The 20,066-nt window shown below is 35.8% G+C and overlaps 2 protein-coding genes across 3 annotated transcripts; one reads left to right on the forward strand and one right to left on the reverse strand.

Moving 5' to 3' along the window:
- Positions 1-70: 70 nt before the first annotated feature.
- On the reverse strand, positions 71-1,061 carry LOC106177337 (methyltransferase-like protein 27). The gene is made up of 3 exons (XM_087017122.1): positions 809-1,061; positions 330-455; positions 71-103 (listed from the first exon to the last, which is right to left on the reverse strand). The coding sequence occupies exons 1-3, from the start codon at positions 920-922 to the stop codon at positions 71-73; spliced, it is 273 nt and encodes a 90-aa protein (XP_086873248.1). The 5' UTR covers positions 923-1,061.
- Positions 1,062-4,338: 3,277 nt separating this feature from the next.
- On the forward strand, positions 4,339-20,018 carry LOC106177338 (regulatory factor X 4). 2 transcript variants are annotated; one of them, XM_087017866.1, is made up of 18 exons: positions 4,339-4,594; positions 10,802-10,891; positions 11,154-11,214; positions 11,714-11,837; positions 12,571-12,632; positions 13,066-13,143; positions 13,423-13,456; positions 13,739-13,837; positions 14,350-14,591; positions 14,808-14,908; positions 15,200-15,403; positions 15,816-15,910; positions 16,247-16,364; positions 17,040-17,159; positions 17,644-18,295; positions 18,456-18,618; positions 18,960-19,126; positions 19,287-20,018. In XM_087017866.1, the coding sequence occupies exons 1-18, from the start codon at positions 4,495-4,497 to the stop codon at positions 19,582-19,584; spliced, it is 2,808 nt and encodes a 935-aa protein (XP_086873992.1). In that variant the 5' UTR covers positions 4,339-4,494; the 3' UTR covers positions 19,585-20,018. The 2 variants fall into 2 exon arrangements, with proteins under 2 accessions (XP_086873992.1, XP_086873993.1); XM_087017867.1 differs by lacking the exons at positions 4,339-4,594; positions 10,802-10,891; positions 11,154-11,214; positions 11,714-11,837 and adding an exon at positions 12,090-12,307.
- Positions 20,019-20,066: the final 48 nt, after the last annotated feature.

A 20,066-nucleotide genomic window follows, 5' to 3' on the forward strand; every position in this document is an offset into this window, starting at 1 on the left:
GTGACGAACACTTTGGTCAAACTTGTGTCAAAAGTATCATTAAAATATAATGTATCATTTCTGTCCAGTATCAAACGATATGCTGGTCAGGAACCAAAGAAATCTGGATATATGTTGATGAGTGTACAGTAATAACGTGAATATGAACTTATAATAAACCGTATAATATATTGATAACCTGTCTGCTAAAATGCACCCTGAGCTTCAAGTTACACGATGAAGATAGGCTATAGTGAAGAGGTTAGTGTCAAGTTATCTCTGAAGCTCAGGGTGCTAAAATGTGGAGATACACTGCATTTCTGACTCAGACAAACAGATACAATCATCACCTCTATGCCCCCTAAACCGGTTCCGCAGGCGGCATCCAGAATAAGGGCGTCTTTGTTGTCCTTTAAGCAGTTTTCCATTTCGGATGCGCTGACACTTGGTTGAGTGTAGTTTAGAGTAATCATATCCTAGAAAAATTTAAACATATTCCCAAGTATAATAACAGTATCAAACCAAAGCATATTCATACCAAATAGTTTAATTGATAAATATATTTTTCATGTTGTACCCTAAACTCAGGGTAACACTTTTTTCTGACAAACGAGGTTACTGTTTTTAAGTGGATTATCTGAGGTTGGATTCTACTGAAAATCATTTATCTAAAAAAAAAAAACAAGAGATAAAATGGGATGTTGAAAAAACATTTAACCAGTGAGGAAGGGCAAAAGTTTGTTAATACACTACGACAATAGCTAACCTTCAACGTCCATGGGTAAGCAAAGTATTACTAAAACCAAATCACGCAACATTTCACTTTTACCTTATCATATTCTTCTGCCCATTTTGTGTAAACCTTGTCCACTCCCTCGCTGTCGGTACCTTGTTTCTCAAGCTCATCCAAGATTGGTAGAGACTGCTCCACTTGCCTGGCCATATTTTTCTCCGTGTGTTTACGTTATAAAATCTGCGTAAGCATTATGCATAGTACAAATATAGGTCACAATCTGTGCATTCAACTCACGTACACAGCTGTCCGCTCCTTTGTGTGTATAACCTTGGATACTACAGAGATTGTTCAAAAAACATTTAACACTCAGCCTTGAAAACTGTATGCCACAAAACACACCTGTTTTATTATTATTGCAATGTACAGCTTCAACCCACTCGAGTGCAATATTATCAACAAATAATAATAATAATAATAATAATAATAATTATTATTATTATTATTATTATTATTATTATCACTCCTACCCCATCAAAACAACAAACGTCTGCAAAACTGAAAAACATTGGACATTCTTAGGCTTAGGTGGTTTATCTAAGAAAACATATATTGGGTCGCGTGACCACGGGGTAAAATGTGTTGTGGCATCGGATGGTATTGTGGTAGGTGAGATTGAGCTACTCTGTAAAATCAAATAAATGTGTTTTCAAACCATATATTAAAGAGATCCAAGCCAGGATTTTGAACACATTCAAAGTGTAAAAATTGTTCTTGTTGAACTTACCTGAGGACAGTTAAAACATGTACTGTCAGATGAATGGCTTTAATCGATAACCATACACCCCATTTCCATAGATTTTTAGATCGATCTATCCCTGTGGGGAGTCTCACTAGATTACTGTCAGCTTGGCCGGCTTAAGCGTCTGTCCCGCCTACTAAAAGCTGTAAGGGAGTAATTAACTATGGTGCCCGCTCGGCTGACTGCAATTTAGCGTGAACCCCCAGGGAGTGAGGTCGATCTAAATCTTAATCTTTAGATCGATCTAAATCTCTGGGAAAGCATCCATAGTCACCGTTCTCTGTTCTTCGGTTGTCAGCCATCTTGACAGCTTGAAAATAACGCAGATCACGGCACGATAGTCCCGCGATATCCGACAGTCGAGTGAATGGAATGAAAGAGGTGACTGAATAACAAGCGCTTGATCTTTTGCTTTATCTAAAATTGTTACAGAGTTAGGATGATTGACAGAAAAAGAAGGTTAAGTTGGGGGAAAGTCGTTTGCCCCTAGAAAATTGGTAAGATATGATTTTTTGGGCGGAAGGCTTAAAAGGCTTTAATTTTTCAGAGTGATTTCGAAATATTTTCATTCTTTCTTCCACCTTTAAGCTACGCCCTCAGAACAAAGCGAGTATAATCGATTGTTATATCGTAAGAATGTAGGAGAATTTATTAGCACCTCCATCCTGGAAATCTCAAACCTTTTAAGTAAAACAATAAATATGGAAGGAGAACTTTATATTTATTGATTTTTTTACCAAATTTGTAATCTTAACATCTACATGTACCTCATGACCACTATTAAACAGTCAAATAATTTCGCTCGTTATTCATCGGCAAACCAAAGAAAAGAGGAACTTTACTGTTTTAAGTAAACAAAGTCGCCACCCCAATGTCCGTTCACTCTGCTCAAATTGCATTTGCCTAACGTTTTCAATAATGCAGAATCAAGCAGCTCACGCTGAACATAAAGCATTCGATTTAATCGAGTTACACAAATATTTGCGCAAGACGTGGCCAATCCGTTGTATCGTTTTAGCAACATTGTAAAGTATCTGGTGTGAGTGGGTGCCCTTGCCGTGTCAAATATCTCGTAATGACCAAAGATACTCTCTGCCTGTCGGCCACCTAGCGTGTTGGTTTTGAAGTACAGTAGACTCCGCATAATTGGGACATTTTGGGGACCTGGGAATTGTTTGAATTACTTACTGAAAGAAACCAGTTAGGCATTGTTTATATCAATTTCTTCAGGGTAATTATTAGTATTTCAGAAAAAATTATACCACATGAATTATTCAAGATAAACAGTCATTCGAGTTCTAAGGTGACGAGGGTCTACTGTAGGTAGCGTAGTAGACAACATCATAATTTTAGATGTATATAAATTTATTCCATATATAAATATATTTGTTCACAGAAAGCTAGTTGAATGCATCAGTCTAGAGAAATAGAAAATTCTACAATAGGAAACTCCCCTAGACTTGTGGAAATTGTCAACTGTCTGCGGTGTTATGAACTAAGAATGAAAAAAAATCATATTACTCTATCAGTTTATTAAGTGTTCCGCATAGTAAGAAGAAAAAGGGGGTTTGATCACACTCCAAGTGACGGTGTTTAGCATTTCTGACGTAAAAGTTTCTGAAAAAAATCTTACTAAAACTAAAATAAATGTTAGCGAAAATAAAATTTGATATTTTAAGTCAAAGTCTGTATCAGTGTAAAAAAAAAAAGAAAAAGAAAATAGCATTATTATTCTTACTTCTTTTGCAACTTTTTAATCACTCAAAAAATTCTACATGCATGAATATTGGAGGACAAGAAAATTCAATACAAGTGAACAATTGAGTCATAATTATTTCCCGGTAGATTGTCTCCGACCATGCGCTCCGTGTCGTTACAAAAAAGTAAAGTATGTAGTTTTACATTAATCCTGAAGGTAGCAAAACGCATTTTCCCTCCGGCACCCTCGGATTAAAAAGCAATAATATGTAAATGTTGAGCAAATCTGTTGAAAGTCAGCAGCGCATGACGGAAATCATCACCGTGTGATTTAAACATGTGTATTTAAGCAAACATTAGCAGAATAGGATGTGCATGGACTGATTTGGAAAACTAAATCGCCAGAACTCACATTTTGGTTTTGCTAAAATGTCCCTTTAGCTGGGAGTTTAACATAGGTAAACACTACGGTACTTGGTACGCTCACTGCAAACTATTTCCCTTAAGCGTTTTACCCAAATAATCAAAATAATAATTTTATAACAAAAAGACACCTGTATTGTTTAACAACAACATAATTAATTGTATTGACTTATCATGTAAAAACGAATACAGTCCAGCAGATGCAATGACTTATACATTTATTAGTCTATATGTACATACCACACAAAAAAAGTGTTCCATGCCTTGGTTCAAATAAATGCCCGCTATAACATTGGATACATATATTCATTGTCATCATCTAGGAACAGAGAAATTAAATTAAAAGCTTACTTAAAGAAATTAGAGCTTAATTAAAAAATTCAAATCGTAAAAAATGATGAAACCCTCCAATAAAAGAGCAGTGTGGACAAAAATGTACCGGCCACATATTAACAGTGGCTAACTGGTGGTCACGGTGATCCATGCACGTGCAGCTTGACCTGCTGTGACCTTTATCAGCTAGTCTTGCGTGACAAATGTCCACAAATATCCCTGTAATCAAACTTTGTCCATGAAGAAATGATACTCTCCGTGCAATAGAGAAACGCGTTCGAGATTAAAGAATGGAAGACTGTTATAAATTCGAAGGATCCAATTTTCATTTCATGAAGACCGGATTTCACCCATTCGAGCCTCAGAGGTACATCTTCTTAAGGAAGCCACCCGTTGAGCAGCGCCGCATTCCAGCGTTAGATCCAGCGCCTAGACACCGCGCGGTAACAGCGTAGAAACCACTGGGTGATTCACCATCTTTCTTCCTTACCACTAGTACCGCTATTACCCGGCTATCGCGACATCAATGGACGACTGCAGCGTGTTCGAGACAAGCGCCGGGCAACCGTCTGTCGTCTCCCCTGTGACTGTCACCAACGCCACACAGAGCGTTGACACGGGCGTAGGTGAGCATTTGCTATTTAAATCTTGAACTAGGCAAGGAGAATGACGCAAATGTTTTGAATATAATTATAAATATTATTATGTGACGCTCTGTTATAATGCGCTCTACCCCGAGGTGTTGATTTGGTCCAGTTTGTGCTGCAGTTCATTAAGTTTTTTGAAAATGCTGCGGTGAAAGTCAATCTTAACTGGGGGAGTTTGCAAACGCCATCACTAGAATACGCCGTGGGGTCGACTGAGGTTGTTGAATTTCTGTTTACAGGTACAAGGTTATTAGTAAATAATCAACGTTTAAGTCAGCATTCCGTCAGCATTTAGAGATTTTATAAAAAAATAATGATCTTCTTATAAAGCATCGTTTGAAATTCTTGTCCGTTGCAGTTTTATTGTTTGTACACATACGTGACAGAATCTCCAGCAGGAGAAAATTTTCAAAGGAACTCTAACAAAATGTTTTCATGCAGCGTTCACCCTCTTAAGGAGAATTTTATTCATCGAAAATAAAAAACAGTTTAACTGTGTGCAATTATTCCCAATGCCACTTTACCGAAATGTAACAAATTTTCAAAATAAGAGATTTATCTAAATAGTTTATCTAAATATTTATCTAAATATTTTTAATAATAATTCTAAATAAATTATGATTATTACTTGCATGTTTTCATAAAATATAAAGTGGCATGACTTCATAGTTTTGTTTTTCACGTCAACTCCAAAGTTAGAATTTCCGGAATAATTCTTATCATATATTTGTGATTAAAAAGTAAAAGAATTGACTCATATAAATGTTTTAAGCTGGCCCAGCTACAGCATAACAAGGCTCGAGTTTAAGCGTGTCAACAAAAATCAAATAGTTTATGAATAATGTATTAACATGGGCATAATCGGGTTAAGACTTTTTCGAAAGATATATATAAGAAATATTTTTTATGTATGGAGTCTGAACAAATTCCATACTGACTAATAAAATTTTCAATAAAATAAATAAATGAAAATGAATAAGTGACTGCATACAAATTTTGTAGTGAATAATATTGCAATTAAATTTGCCTGGTGACATCGACTATTTTCTTAACGGTCACCCACTATCAATTTCAGAACGTTCCGTTCTTCACTAGGCCACGGTTGAGAGAAATATGATGCGTGAGTTTGCGTTTGTTATCTAAATACTGTACTTATAACAAAAGAAAAAGAAAAAGAAAAATGAAACACGTCCGTGTGGACATTTTTCACAGACAATTTCATAATTTATTTAAAAGTAATTATGTCAGTGACAGTTATTTTTTACTGTGAAAATGAAAAATGTCAATATTCATATAAAAGTCTATGAACGCTTGATACTTTGACAGTTTTGTTCTGAGTTTCAGTTGTGTACTGTAAATACTATGTGCAGTTACATATGCACCCAAATGTAGAAAACTTTCCATTATTGATTCTCTGAAAAAACAATATATGTGATTTTACTCTAAATTGAAGGTATCACGAGCAAAAAGTAGGTTATGCCTTGTTTTAGAATAAGAAAAAAATCACCAAAAAAGGAGAGAAGAAAGAACGATAAGAGAAAAAGAGAAGAAAAATTAAAAACTCAAACGTGAACGCAAAATAATATTCGATAACATACATATAAAAAAAACAGTTTGTTATCAATTTCTCTTCATATCCCATTTTCATAAGATGTGCATTTTCAAGGATATTGCTATTCAGGCTTTGACATTTTAACCGTAATTTTCAAATGAAAAATATAAATGTAATATTTTCGCCCCTTTGTTTATTTTATTAATGATTTAGACAAATATCCGTAGTGTATTTTTTGGTTTGAAACTCGATAAAAGTGTTGAGATAATCGTTGAAAGCAATTAAACTTTTTGTTACTCCAAGAAAATTAATTAAAATATGTCTCTAAGTTCACACATAGATTGTCTTGAACTTCACGATGTTTTCAAAATAACACTGGTCGGGACTCCTCATTCAATTAGCATTGGGCACAGGTGAGCTTAATAAAATTATACAAGAGTAGTGTAACGTTTAAACGTATTAAAAAACCATCTCCTTTATTTATGAATTGTCCTCATTTAAACAAATCAGTGTATGTTTCTCGTGAGTTATCAAGGGCTCCATTAAATACCTATCATCACACAGGATTGACTATGTTAATCTTAACACTGCGCTCTATGAAATAGTTTCGCACTCATAAAATTATCATTATATACTTTAGATTGACCGCATGGTAATTTGTTGTGTTTTATTACATATAGGCTTATTATTATTCGTGTGAGAGCAATCCTGTTACGTCCTTTTTTCCTAAAAGTGACTCCAATATCTGCACTAAAACACCAAAGATAACTCGAGGTCAACAATGATTTCGCGTCCTCTTTCTAATTAAAAATCGGTCCTCGGGCCCTTCCTTTCATCGTGTTTTCCTTGTAAACCACCTCTTCTGAATATTGAACTACTTATTAGCATTTTGTTATGAAATTATGAGCGGGCGTGACGGCCAGAATAGACAGGTGGTTTGTGAACTACAATAGTGAAAAGAGGATTTATTTGTTCATACATAAAAATAGGATAAAGATTTATAATCGCGTTGTGCGGGCTAGGTGTATAGAGTCTTTATATTATTATATTATATTGTGCTCGTCAGTGCTAGGGAGGAATATGAGAGTAATTCCTTCAATGAATTATAAAAATTGACAATATTATATACCTTTAAGGTAAAACATTTTTCAGTTAAAAATCTGAAAATATAAATATTCATACCAAACAATCATCCAGCAGCAAATTATGTTCATAAACCCCGTAACATTTGAATCAAAAAAGTCTAACATCTAGAAAAGATTACATTTGTAATTTCGTTTACTAGGATTTTATTGAAACGGATTTAAGGCGCAGGATTCAAGTGACAGACCTGATAGAAATTGAGGTTTATCGTAAATAATAATAATAATAATAATAATAAATCATGCAAGGGGTTCCCCTATCATCAAACACAAGAACGTCCCCAGGTAAGAGGCAACTTAACCTGGTGCTAAGTTAAACTGTGTTTCGAAAGACAGATAAAATATGAAAATGTTCTTCAGATGCACGTCTTTAAAATGCCTTTTGACCTCATATAAACTACCTTTATTTTTGCGTGGCTGACACCAAAGTCACTTCAATAACTATGGATTGATACGACCTAGAGAAAATATTAAGGTCCCATCTTGGCTCTATGTTAAATAAGCATTGAGGTGGCTCTGTTATTTCAAATTATGTCCCAAAATGTCGTGCCCGCTGGCCCTAGAACAGCAATGGTGTGCGTCAGAATCATGTTGACTTTACTGCAGGATTAAATAGAGCGTGCTCTGTCTCGCGCTCGCCATGCCCGCTGGGTTTAAACAATGAAAAACACCTCTAATTGAATCTGATACCAACTTGAAAGGCTCAAGTGTTGCGGGTTAAATTCATGCAATATTAGACAGGTAAAACAGAGAAATAGCCCAGAAGCCTGTAAGTCTTTGAAGTCGACCTCGAACTGTGTAAAATGAAAATAACATTCACCAAATTAAAGAAAAGTCCCTTTCCTTTCGTCTCGCTAGACATTTGTTTGGAATAATTGTTCCATGTCATATTGGAAGGTTATTCACAATGATAATTTCATGAAGCGTTTAATACGTGGTGGATTTATATACAGCGTGTTACAGTAGGACGGTTTACAATCTCACTGGTACATTTTGCGTTCCCTAAATTTACAAGGACATCTGCAGTGGGAGAATTCTGTTGTCATTTAGCTGCATATATTTTATATGTTCAATTTCTAGCTGCGTATATGCTCACGGGCATTTAGTGGCGCCAAAATATCCCTCAATTACCCAATTAGTGCCTTCCCTATATTACTGAACCTAAACCTCATTTAAACAGCACCAGAAAGACATAAGATTAACATATAGCATGTCCTTAACAGATTGATCGTGTATTTGTGTATTTTCCTGTATGTTCCCAATAGACTTTTGAAACCCTGGAAGTATCGCTTGGAAGGACCACAAGAGGAGTACTCGACATTGGAAAATAAGGAAAAAAGCTGAATTACCGTTTTTTATGATATTCGAAAAATTTTGATACCTATTTCGTTCTTCATGCGAAACTCTATATTTCAAAATAAGAAAATTATATATTAGTATGAACATATGGATCAAAACAAACAAATCAAAGTAAATATACAGAGAAACTAGAGTCGAAACTAAAATTATATTCTGAACTTGGATCTTGTAGACAAGTATTTTTTTTAGTTAAATAAGAATATCCAGTATGTTTCACAAAAATAAAAAATAGTTAATTAAATAAATAAAATAAACTAATTATAAATAAAAGAAACTAAGTTCGACTGCTGTTATATTCTATTGAACTACTACATACAAACAAATCTAAACGTTTTTCCTAAAACTTAAGATCAAGGTGCGACATAAGCTCTTTTCTAAACGGGAGCAGGGAAGCGTAAAGCAGGGATTTGTTTCACAATGCAACCCGAAATATGATGTAGACTTTTAGACCAAAAAAGGGTGTTCCTCTTATAAATATATACTATCTTACTTAAGTAAAGTATTTAGTTTGAAATATTATTCTGCCTGCTCATAACGCAGGCGCAATATTTCAATTGAGTGGACCACGCATGCGCCACTGCTTTATCTTGGGCCAAAATAGACTAACATTTGGTCAAAAAGTTCAGGGCAATTTTTTCAAACAGACCCCGAGGTATCCTACATTCGCATGGCCATACAGTCCGCTGAGAAAGAGTTATGTCTGCCTTGAGTAGGACATTTGAGGTCTGCTCTATTCCTAATTCATTGGGCTCATCCACGACCTTAACAACATTACGGTTTTACAGTCAGGTAGTAATGGCCCGAGATGTTGAAGCAGGTGTTCGTGCTCGTTAAGTCAATGGAGGCATTATGTAGAGGTGCTCGTTTAAAGAACTTTGTCACAGCTGAGAATGTATTTAAGTCTGACGGAAATGCCTGAGCGCAAATCACCATACTTGTCTAAGCCTACCTGGACTATTGCGTGAATTGGCGAACATTTATGAAAAGTTGCATGTTATGGAAACGCAAATGCTTCTATTAGCTAAATGTTTAAAGACTCAAGATTCAAAATCCCTTAAAACAATATGTAACATGTTTACATAAGTGACTAAAATTTTAATATTGATTATATTTGTGGACAAAGCTTGTTTCTTTAAAGCCGTAAAATCTGTTCATAGTAAATGACAGGTGTGTCTTTATCAAGTAAAACATTAGTTATTCAATTTCTTGAATTATGAGGAATCCAATTTGTTGTGTCGATAACATACCAATGATACATATTTTGATAGTTTTACATTTATACAAAATAGTACTGCTAGAAGCGTTTCGCCTCCGTTTCATTGAATAAACTTTGTTTTAACAAAAATTTAAAAAAAATGATACCTTATGTCTCTCTTAATCATACAAAAAAGTGGATGTGTAATGCCTTATCTCTTTTTTTAAACAGGTAAGACATCAACATCGTTCATAAGAATTATACAAGTTAAACGTTAAATTAAATATTGTTGTAAGAGATTCATTTTTGAAGAATATTAACGAAAATTAAACTGTTCCGTTGCACGAATATTTTCACATCTGATGCTAAAGATGTGATTAACTGTTTTCCTTTCGGATCTCTTAAAGTTTATTTTATTTCAATACAGGTCCCAATTCTTTATCCCTCAACGTATAGATTCACTGATTACAAACGCTGGCCTCGTCTTTAACTGATTTATGTCACCACATTAACCACCCAGGGCATCAGGGACAATCATTTCCCCTTTAATGTGCACAAAATTTGTAAAAGGATTATTCATGAATTAAAAGCTGCGTTTCTGGCATGTTAACACGGTGGAATTTTAATATGAAGAGCAGTTCAGTGGCATTAAAAACACCGCTCGTTTTTTCCCCAGACGTCATGCTTGGCTGGTAATGGTGCAGTTATTGACCTATTTTACTGCCCTGGGGTTTACACACAACACCTGTGTCAGATATTATTATTAATAATAAAAGAAAACAAAATCATGAATTGAAATTTTAGAAAGAAAAAGTGGAAAAGGGAGAATACCTTAAGGCCAAATAGTGAAGGGGGGAAATATCAGTAAGTAACATATATCTGGACCATGTGACTAAGTGCTATTGGAATTAATAACAGTAATTTTCTTTTAATTTCAGACCGATGGCCAGACTTATCCCCCGACATTGGAAAACATATAACAGATATAGGGAATAGCACTTGTGGGAAAGGCGCTGGATTTATCTCTAGTAAGAATATGCCGTAAACACGTCGTAACATTAAGACAGTTATTATTAAAATAAATAAAACGGCATTTAATTTTAGATGTAAACTTTTTACATCTGTGTATTTGATTTGAGAGTTTTAATTCAATAAGCCACAAGGAGTAACATAATGTTGTATGTGTAACAGTTCTTTTCAAAACTTAACTTTACCTTCATATCTAGCAAAACATTATTTACAAAAGCGAGGAATGTATATAAATGTATATTAATATCAAATTATATTAAGGCGAAAAGGGTCCAAAACAAGCACCGATACGACCGCATTCAACCCCTCTTACTCTGAAATGGTAAGCCACTTTTGTTTATGCGTCTACCTTTATTCTTGTTATACAAGGAGATCATTAAAGCTGGGGACTCAGTCATGAATTTCAATATAACGAACTACTAGTATATCTTAGCTATTGCGGTTAAGTTCGTCAGTTTAAACAGTTATGTCGTGATTATAAATTCGGCTCAGAATACACATTTATGAACATAAGTATATCATCTTTTCCGGGCACTATCTACATGCACATGAAAGTCAGCTAGTCGTTCCTCAATCAAAAGCACAGCCATCAGAACCCTATGACATATACAAGGAAAAATCTGGGCTCCGTATCTCGAAAGGTTCGCTATGTTGCGCACGTGCGTTAGTGTCTCGATTCCATAACCGATTCTATTTCGAGATACGGGGCCATGGAATCGAGACACTTGCGCACGTGCGCAACATAGCGAACCTTTCGAGATACGGAGCCCTGACCCAACAACTGATAATAATGAAACCGGTGTTCACGTTCACTGTTTCAGGCTGGACGAAAACTACGAGGTAGCAATCGGGGTCTGTATTCCCAGAAATCAGCTGTACTTACATTACCTGGACTTCTGCGACAAGAACAGGTCTCAGCCAGTTAATGCCGCAAGTTTTGGAAAGGTACAGGCGTTCTCCTTTCAATTCTTTCTCAGACATAATCCCAGGAGCATCTATGAACAGCACCACAAAAATGAAAATTATCTAACACAAGCCGAAATATTTTCGTACCGTCAGCTTACGGCCAACCTGGGCGAAGGCCTTCATCAGACTGATGTGAGTAGATGTCCACACAAATTGACCGCTAGGTGGTATAGCGACCAAGACCCTCTTATAAATGTCAGGTAGATCGATCCCCGTCTCTATTCATGGGTGGCTGGTGATGACTGATGTTGATAGCCTCTCGTATCTTACGCGGGATGTCGGATGACCCAGATTCAAGGATCTTGGTTAAATTCCAGTCGATACTGGTCGATCTACCTGACATTTATAAGAGGGTCCTGGCCGCTATACCACCTAGCGGTCAGTTTGTGTGGACATCCACTCACATCAGTCTGATGAAGGCCTTCGTCCAGGTTGGCCGTAAGCTAACGGTACGGAAATATATCGGCTTGTGTTAGATAATTATCATTAATGATCCAACTACCAAGCTAATGAACATTTTTGCTCAGTAGAAAAATGGTTTTCTAAAATAATTATGTTATCAATGTATCAAAAAACATATCAATGGTTTTAGGTTTTTTCTCTTCTAGTACAAGCTCGATATTTATTTTTTACATTTTTTTAAGGTTTTTATTTTATTTTATATTATTTTTAAGATCGCCAGTTAAACAGCGTTCTGCTGGTATATTTTCAGATAATCCGACAACAGTTTCCATCAATTACCACCAGACGTCTCGGTACACGTGGACAATCCAAGTGAGGATGAACAATGTAGAAAGAATATAAAATAATTCTTTACACAGATAGTTACATGTTCCTTTAATATATATTTTATTAAATATACATCTGGATTTTATGAGGTCAAAATATATAGCGACGACGACGTTGTGTTCTCCTCCTCTTGTGAACTGGTGCCAAGGCTGCAGCGTGCATTAATTAAGCTGGCTGCCTTATTTAACTTGTGTACGACGAATGCTTATCAATGCAAGCAGAACATATTTAATGAAATCGAATTTTGTTTTCTAAAGCAAGTTCTTAAGTGTAATGTTAAGGAAATTGCAGAATATGTGCAGTGCACTTGCTAACAAATAGGAGCATATGACTTACATAAAACCCCAAAGATACCATGGATGTTAAGCCTCAGTATTCTGCCTCTATTTGCTGATTTTCTTTTCATGTTCTGTTACAGATACCATTACTATGGGGTTGGGGTCAAAGAGTCATCCCCGTATTATGACATCATATACTCCAAAAATGGGATGGACAGGTAACAAACGTTATTCATTCTGCTTTGTCATGTTTTCTCATAGAAACCAAGTATGTTTTGTTTTAATGGTTGTTAAAATTGTTTGCCCTTTTAATTTTGCTTTTTGAAGTTAAAAAAAAATGTTTTGTCAGCCCAATCGTTTTTAGGAATGCCTAACGTGTCCTCTTTATTATTTAAGTGCAAATACGTTTTTAGGCTCATTAGCAAATCAAATGATTACCAAAGCTTTCTTAGAATAGTTCAGCTCTGATTTTATTATTATCAGTTATTTATTTGCAGCAAAGATGACTCTAAGACGGACACCGCGAAGCCGGTAACGTATTTTTTTTTCAATTGGCGCTTTGTATATTTGCTTAATTTAAAACCACCGTTATTTCAAACACAAATCTTTGACAAATGGACATCCATAGAAATTAATACAGACATAAAATTTTGCATACAACTCAGATATGAATTTATATAAATATTATACGAGTCTTATTTCAAGATACACTGTACCTGTATCTATGCAAATGATATGTAAATGATACAAATGAGCGTAAATTAAAATCATATTATCACAGAAATGATATGTTTATATTTTTTATATTTAAAGCATATAGTTTATTCCCCTCGCTCTAAACTGGGGACACTTCTGCCGGAATTTCCAGAGGTGAAAGATATTAAACTCCCACCGGATATACCGCAAGAAAAGGTGAGGGAATTAAAAGCGCCGATGGCTGCCATCTTCACAATATTAGCCATTTATTCTGAATAGACTTTTGAAGAATGCATCCTATCCAAATTCCTTCTTTTGACTTATAAATTTTGTCAAAATAATTTTTGGTACAATTGGGTCGGTTACTTAAATGCTAATAAATCATAACGTTAAAGTAAGAACTAAGCAATTTATTTGCCATGTGTTCTTTATGAAAAATAAAAGTCGGTTCACAAAACGTTACGATACCTAGAATATTCCTGTGTTACAATGTTATAACAATAATAATGATTAATAAATGGTTGAATGGCCCATATTGGAAATTAAAGAACTTGTCTACAAGTACAGCTCAGATGTTTTGCTTCAATGTTGGTAAAAAGCGACACAAATAATGAGGCAAATAAGTCAAATTTATGCAAATACTACACAACATGTTTGCGACACCAGCGTAATTCATATGCTCACATTGTTGTGGAATGACCCAAATGCAGCATTCGCCATTTTAACAGGTGATAACATTTGTCATGATGTACCGCACCCACTGTCAACGGATTCTGGACACAGTGATTCGCGCCAACTTCGACGAGGTTCAGAACTTCCTGCTCTACTTCTGGCAGGGCATGCCTTCCCATATCATCCCCATACTGGGAAGCCAGACGCTGGTCAGCCTTGTGGGAGTCTGTGACGCCATATTATACAAGGCCATAGCGAGTGTTCTTATCCCGACCATTCTGCAGTCGTTGCCAGACAGGTACAACTCATTCTGTTTAAGTTTTCTGGACCATTTTGGTTTTACTCATTGGCGGTTTGAACAGAGTTCACTCATTTAAATGTTGGTTATTTTTTTATGTCTTTGTTAAGTGTTATGATTGTAAATTACTGCTGTGAGTTGGGGCTAGTATAATATTTAGGACAATATTATTATAAATGCTCTTAAATACATAACCATGCATGTATTCTTTTCTAGTCTTACTCAAGATATTAGAAAGTTTGCAAAGCAGCTCATAGCATGGACACATAGTGCATTGGAAACATTGCCAGAAAACCTTTGCTCTATGAAACTGAACAGTAAGCTGCACTTAACATTATAGCTTGTAATAATGTAAATGTGCATACATTTATTGAATATTTATGCCTTTTAGTAACAACCATGGCAGAAATAAATATAAGAGACATTACACTTTTAGACAGCAAGAAGAAAAAATATTAAAGCACATTTCATAGAAATATGACAGATCATGGAAGTACATGTAATCGCTGTCCTTGAAAAGAAAATATTTTTTATTTTCTGTTATTTCTTCCAAATTCCAGATACATCCTTAAATTTAAACCGCATATACTTCTTTGCTCTCATTATAGTCGCCAATCGTTTTGCTCACGTGTTACGGAGACAGACGGCACTAAACCATTTGTGCCAAGCAGCACGTGGTGTCGCTGAATGTGGTGACGTCACCGACCAGATGCTCGATGATTGGAGGACTATAGATATCCAGAGCGTGATAAAACAGACTCTTTACACGTTAGACAAATACAGGAGTGCCACAGCGGAGATGATGTTGCAATGTAAGTTGATAACATGTTCTTTATATAAAAATATCACGTTTTTAAAAAGTTCATAATGTGATATATATGTACCTGTAGTTTGCTTTGTAGAGGGTGTTTGGAAGCGCACATTAATCAATAATATCGAAATTGAGCATGATTACCTAAATGTAGTATATATTAGTATTATTGATACCAATCTTCAATTTTATCCCTATTTTTTTTGAAGCTCATATCATGCTCGATCTGAGCGCTCAAAGTGATGATTTATAGGTGAGGTAGGGCGGTCAGTCAAAAGTTGACATATCAAATTATTATTCTTTTATATATCTAAATTGCGTTATTGTAAAAGAAAGAAACTTGTAAGGGTCTACGAGATGTTGGAATGCACTTCAATGCGTAACACATATAATTTCTGTCAGTTTTCATCTAGTTACCCAGGAATTTGAAGATCTAATGGAGAACCAAGGTACACTAGAGTCCTACGCAGAATGGTTGGATAGCCTCATCAATACATGTGTGATAACGGTGAGGCATATAAAAAAATTGTATTCATAAAAATGTTATAAAATTAAGAATCTGTTGCACATAATTCTATAATTGTTATACTAAAAATTGTGTAACTCGGATAACCAAAGGGTGGGAATGTGTTTGAAAATATTATCCTCTCTTTCATAAAACATCCATGGCACGGGAAGGTTGCTACAAATACAATATTATATTTTCTGGATTAATAATGAGGTTTCCACCATTCTAATGAAATATGACAGATGTGCAGAAGGAATAATGGAATAGGTAAACATTAGATCTTTTGCAATATACTGCACATTTCTATCGACGGTTAAAAGTAGAATTTCATTTTAGCCGAGTTTCAAGAGTTCTAACAGCCTAAAGAAATGTGCCAGACAGTTCTTATTATTGTGGTCGTGTTTCGGAACTCGAGTTATAAGAGATATGACCCTGCACAGTGCGCCCAGTTTCGGTGAGTATATCGAAATATTTTGGAACATTTCACAATATTGAAACCATTTCTGGATACGTATTGAGACAATGACACAATGATACCCTGCGCGAGGCATTCCAACAGACACGGCAGTTTCATCTTCTCGTCATCTTTATGGACATTGTTAAATTGAGATCTGTATTGTAATGTCGTATATCTGAATCTTAGCATTGGTAGGAAATGCGTACATTTCTCTTAAATGAATAAACGATAATCTTCATAAACGTGTCTCAATATATCCATGCACGTATAAAAGTTGCAAAAAATACCCATAACTCCTTTGACCCATAGAATACTTATGTTACTTTTATTTCAATCACAAATCTTATTACGGTCACAATGACTTAAACTACACGGTGTTTATATCCCTGTATTATATCATTCACCTGTGTATGACGCACAAGTTGTTGGTTGGCTTAACGACATTACTGGTATTTACGGCTACTATAATATTACGGAATGACGCTTCTTAAGAACCACAAAGGTTCCATCAAGGTACCATCTGTGTTTTATTAATACTAAACCGCGTATCGATATTTAGTTAAATATTCCAACAAACATAAGTCTTTATAGAATAATATATTTTCTTGATAGAAGCATAAAGACGTACAATGTATGGGATTATACGGTTTTGGTTTTATATTGTACAATCAGGGTCCTTCCATCTACTTCACCTTATGTTTGACGACTATGTGATGTTCAAGTTGGAAATGCTACACAGAGACGAGGAGACAAGGAAACTTGCACAGTCCATCAAGGGCGAGACAGTCACGGGTATGGTTATAAGCATACATGTAATTGACAAATTGTAATAGTTGAGATTCGTAGCTACTGTAAGTATGGGGTTCATGGCGTTACGCATATGGTACCATTGTTACTTTGGCATCATTCCACAGCTGGAATATGTGCTTGCATTGTTAAACCTACGAAAATTAGGATCACAAGTTTAAACTTTCACTTTCACTTTCTACACAAAACGGAAGCTATACTTCACAGAGATTCAATAATGTGTAGAAAGGGAAAAGTTTAAACGTATGATCATTATCAATAGACTTCGCAGATTAATTTCCATCAGTCTACGGAAACGATGAACGTACATTTAGCCATAGTCATGCAACTGTTATTTTGACATAATTTCAGTTAAAGGGGGGCAGTTGCATTACTTTTCAACAACGTACGCGTTGGTGTGAATCGACGAAGAGAATGCCAGTACATATCTCACATAAATAAATACATACGTATCCTTATTTCATTTCAGATAAAGAAGATGACTGTGTCTTCCCAGATGCTTCCCTGCTTAGACAATCTACAGTGGCAGAGTCTGCTGTAACAGGACAGGACAAAGACTGCCATGGAAGTGTCACAGACGTGAACAGAAACAGTGTCATAACAAGTGCTGTCCAAAAGGCATCCATCCAGGAAGATCTAATTCTAGGTCAAGGTCAAAGTCAAAGGGGAAGCCAGGTTCATTGTCAAGGTCAGAGTCAGCGTGGCGTCCAACTGCATGAGCAACAGCTATCTACAACAGACAATAGAAATTATTATTACAGAAAAGGCCATAGCATTAGGCCAGCTCATCAAAACAGACATTTTTCGGATTCTGCGATTACTCAGGGAAAACAGAGATCCAGCAACCTAAGCGGTTTTGCCGAAACACCAACTGCGGCAACAGGAAGGAAAAATATCCAAGCGGCTGCTACAAGCAGTGATAACCAGCGTCAAAACGAATCTGCATTACAGACCTCCGTTGTTGACTATAGTGGTGCTTCATCTGGTCAAGGAAGTTCAACTACCGGTATTTATGACAATAACAGTACTAGTGACAGCTCTTCGAACCCTCAGTTACCGCGCCAGTTTAAGCGGCCCCACATGTTTGCAGCGTCTTTTCCCACCAAACGCCGCGCCACAAGGTGAGATTTTATTAGACATTTTTTTTTATAGAACTGCGTCAGATCATTATCCAGTAGTCAAAGTGCACACTCTGAAATTTTATGCAGCAAATTTCTTTGAAAAAGAAGTGCAAAAAAGTATTCTATAACACTTATTTTACATTTTGTTTCTATTTTATAGTTTGAATCAATCCATCTACAACTACGGCGACTACCCTAGTGTAGGGGGGCAGTCATCGGGCTCTCAAAGTTTTCAAAGACCCCACATGTCCTCCTCGTTAAACCAAGGGCTTGTAGGCGCGGTATGCCAGCAGGAGATGTACGATATGTTTGGAGAAAACCAAGTAAGTCAGTATTGTGCATCGTCTGCATCTAACAACATCACAGCTAGAATAAGAATGAAATTCAATAGCTTTTGTTTTAAATAGATATATTATATAAGTGATGCTTATAAACATTTCACATCAATTATATCCACCTAGTAAGTCAATTTTCTAGCAAGTTTCACGAGTTAATAAAATAAATCCATGGATATTCAGAGAAAGAACATGGTACAAGTATGTGATACATATACAGTAGCTGCCTGGTGTACAGGTGAAATTTTTCCCGGAGTGGTTATCATTCACATCACAAACACAACAAAATGTGAATACTGTATCAATTTCAATTAAACCATCTTTATTAGCTGCAATGTGAGAGGCAGGCCGGCTCGGGACCACCTTTAACCAGCCCAGAAGATGCCCCAAACCACATGCAAAGCGCCGACAGTCCAAACCAAGCACCATTCTCGGCTACGACAACGTGGGGATATTGTAATGATGGGAGAGTAGTTTCCACACCACTACAGGCCATGTAAGTACATGTGGGGTTTAGTTACACAGAATGTACTATCACCTTTTTTTAACATTATTTAACATTTCTACTACTGGCATCAACCTCAAATTCAGTGGTTCATTGAACCGCAACATGGCATTTCTTTTGTGAGGTAATAGTCTTTTTTTTACTTACGTAGGAGCATGATGACATCGTACGTCCCGTCGCACCCACGTGAATATGCGTACGGTCAGCCCCAGTTCCCTCAACACGTGGCATCCAACAGTTTCAGCCATCCTCAGCAGCAGAACCAGATGAACTTTCAAAGGTCGCCTGGGGTCACAAACCAGAGCGACATCTATCATTATGGTCCCGATGTATACGGCAACAGCGTGCAGTTCCAGAAAAATCAAGAGCAAGGATTTGATAGTATGGAGAAAACGAGTGGCGTGAACGAAATGGCTAGTTATCAAATCGGAAATGCATTCAACAGATGATGGCTTGGTTGCAGCCACCTGAAATGGCGCAAATGCTTAAAATTGTAAAGTCTAATTTTGTATGTCAAAAGATAACGAGCTGATTTTAGATGAATTATGAGACTTTAATTGTTATATAATTGTATTACGTGATAATGTTACTGGTACATTGGGACTATAGAATTATTTTTGTTCATAATAACCAAGGGCAGGTCTACATTGGCAAGGCAATTATGTGTAACCATATGTGTTCAGTAATTCTTCAGTATTTCAAGAAATGAATTGGAAAATATTGTTAAATAATATAGAATATATGTAACAACGTGGTTAACGGCAGCTATATCATGTATCTTTTTTACTTTACCGATACATCATCATGCATATTATGCTTTTATATATATTTTCTGTATTATTATACTATTTTTTTTTCTTATTTAATGTATAACCTAATTACAAGTGTCGGTTTCATTCCCCCTGTTTTTGTACCAATATAACTGACTGAA

Source organism: Lingula anatina, chromosome 7 (genome assembly GCF_051362555.1).
Source record: "Lingula anatina isolate TDL-2025a chromosome 7, LinAna3.0, whole genome shotgun sequence".
NCBI lineage: Eukaryota > Metazoa > Brachiopoda > Lingulata > Lingulida > Lingulidae > Lingula > Lingula anatina.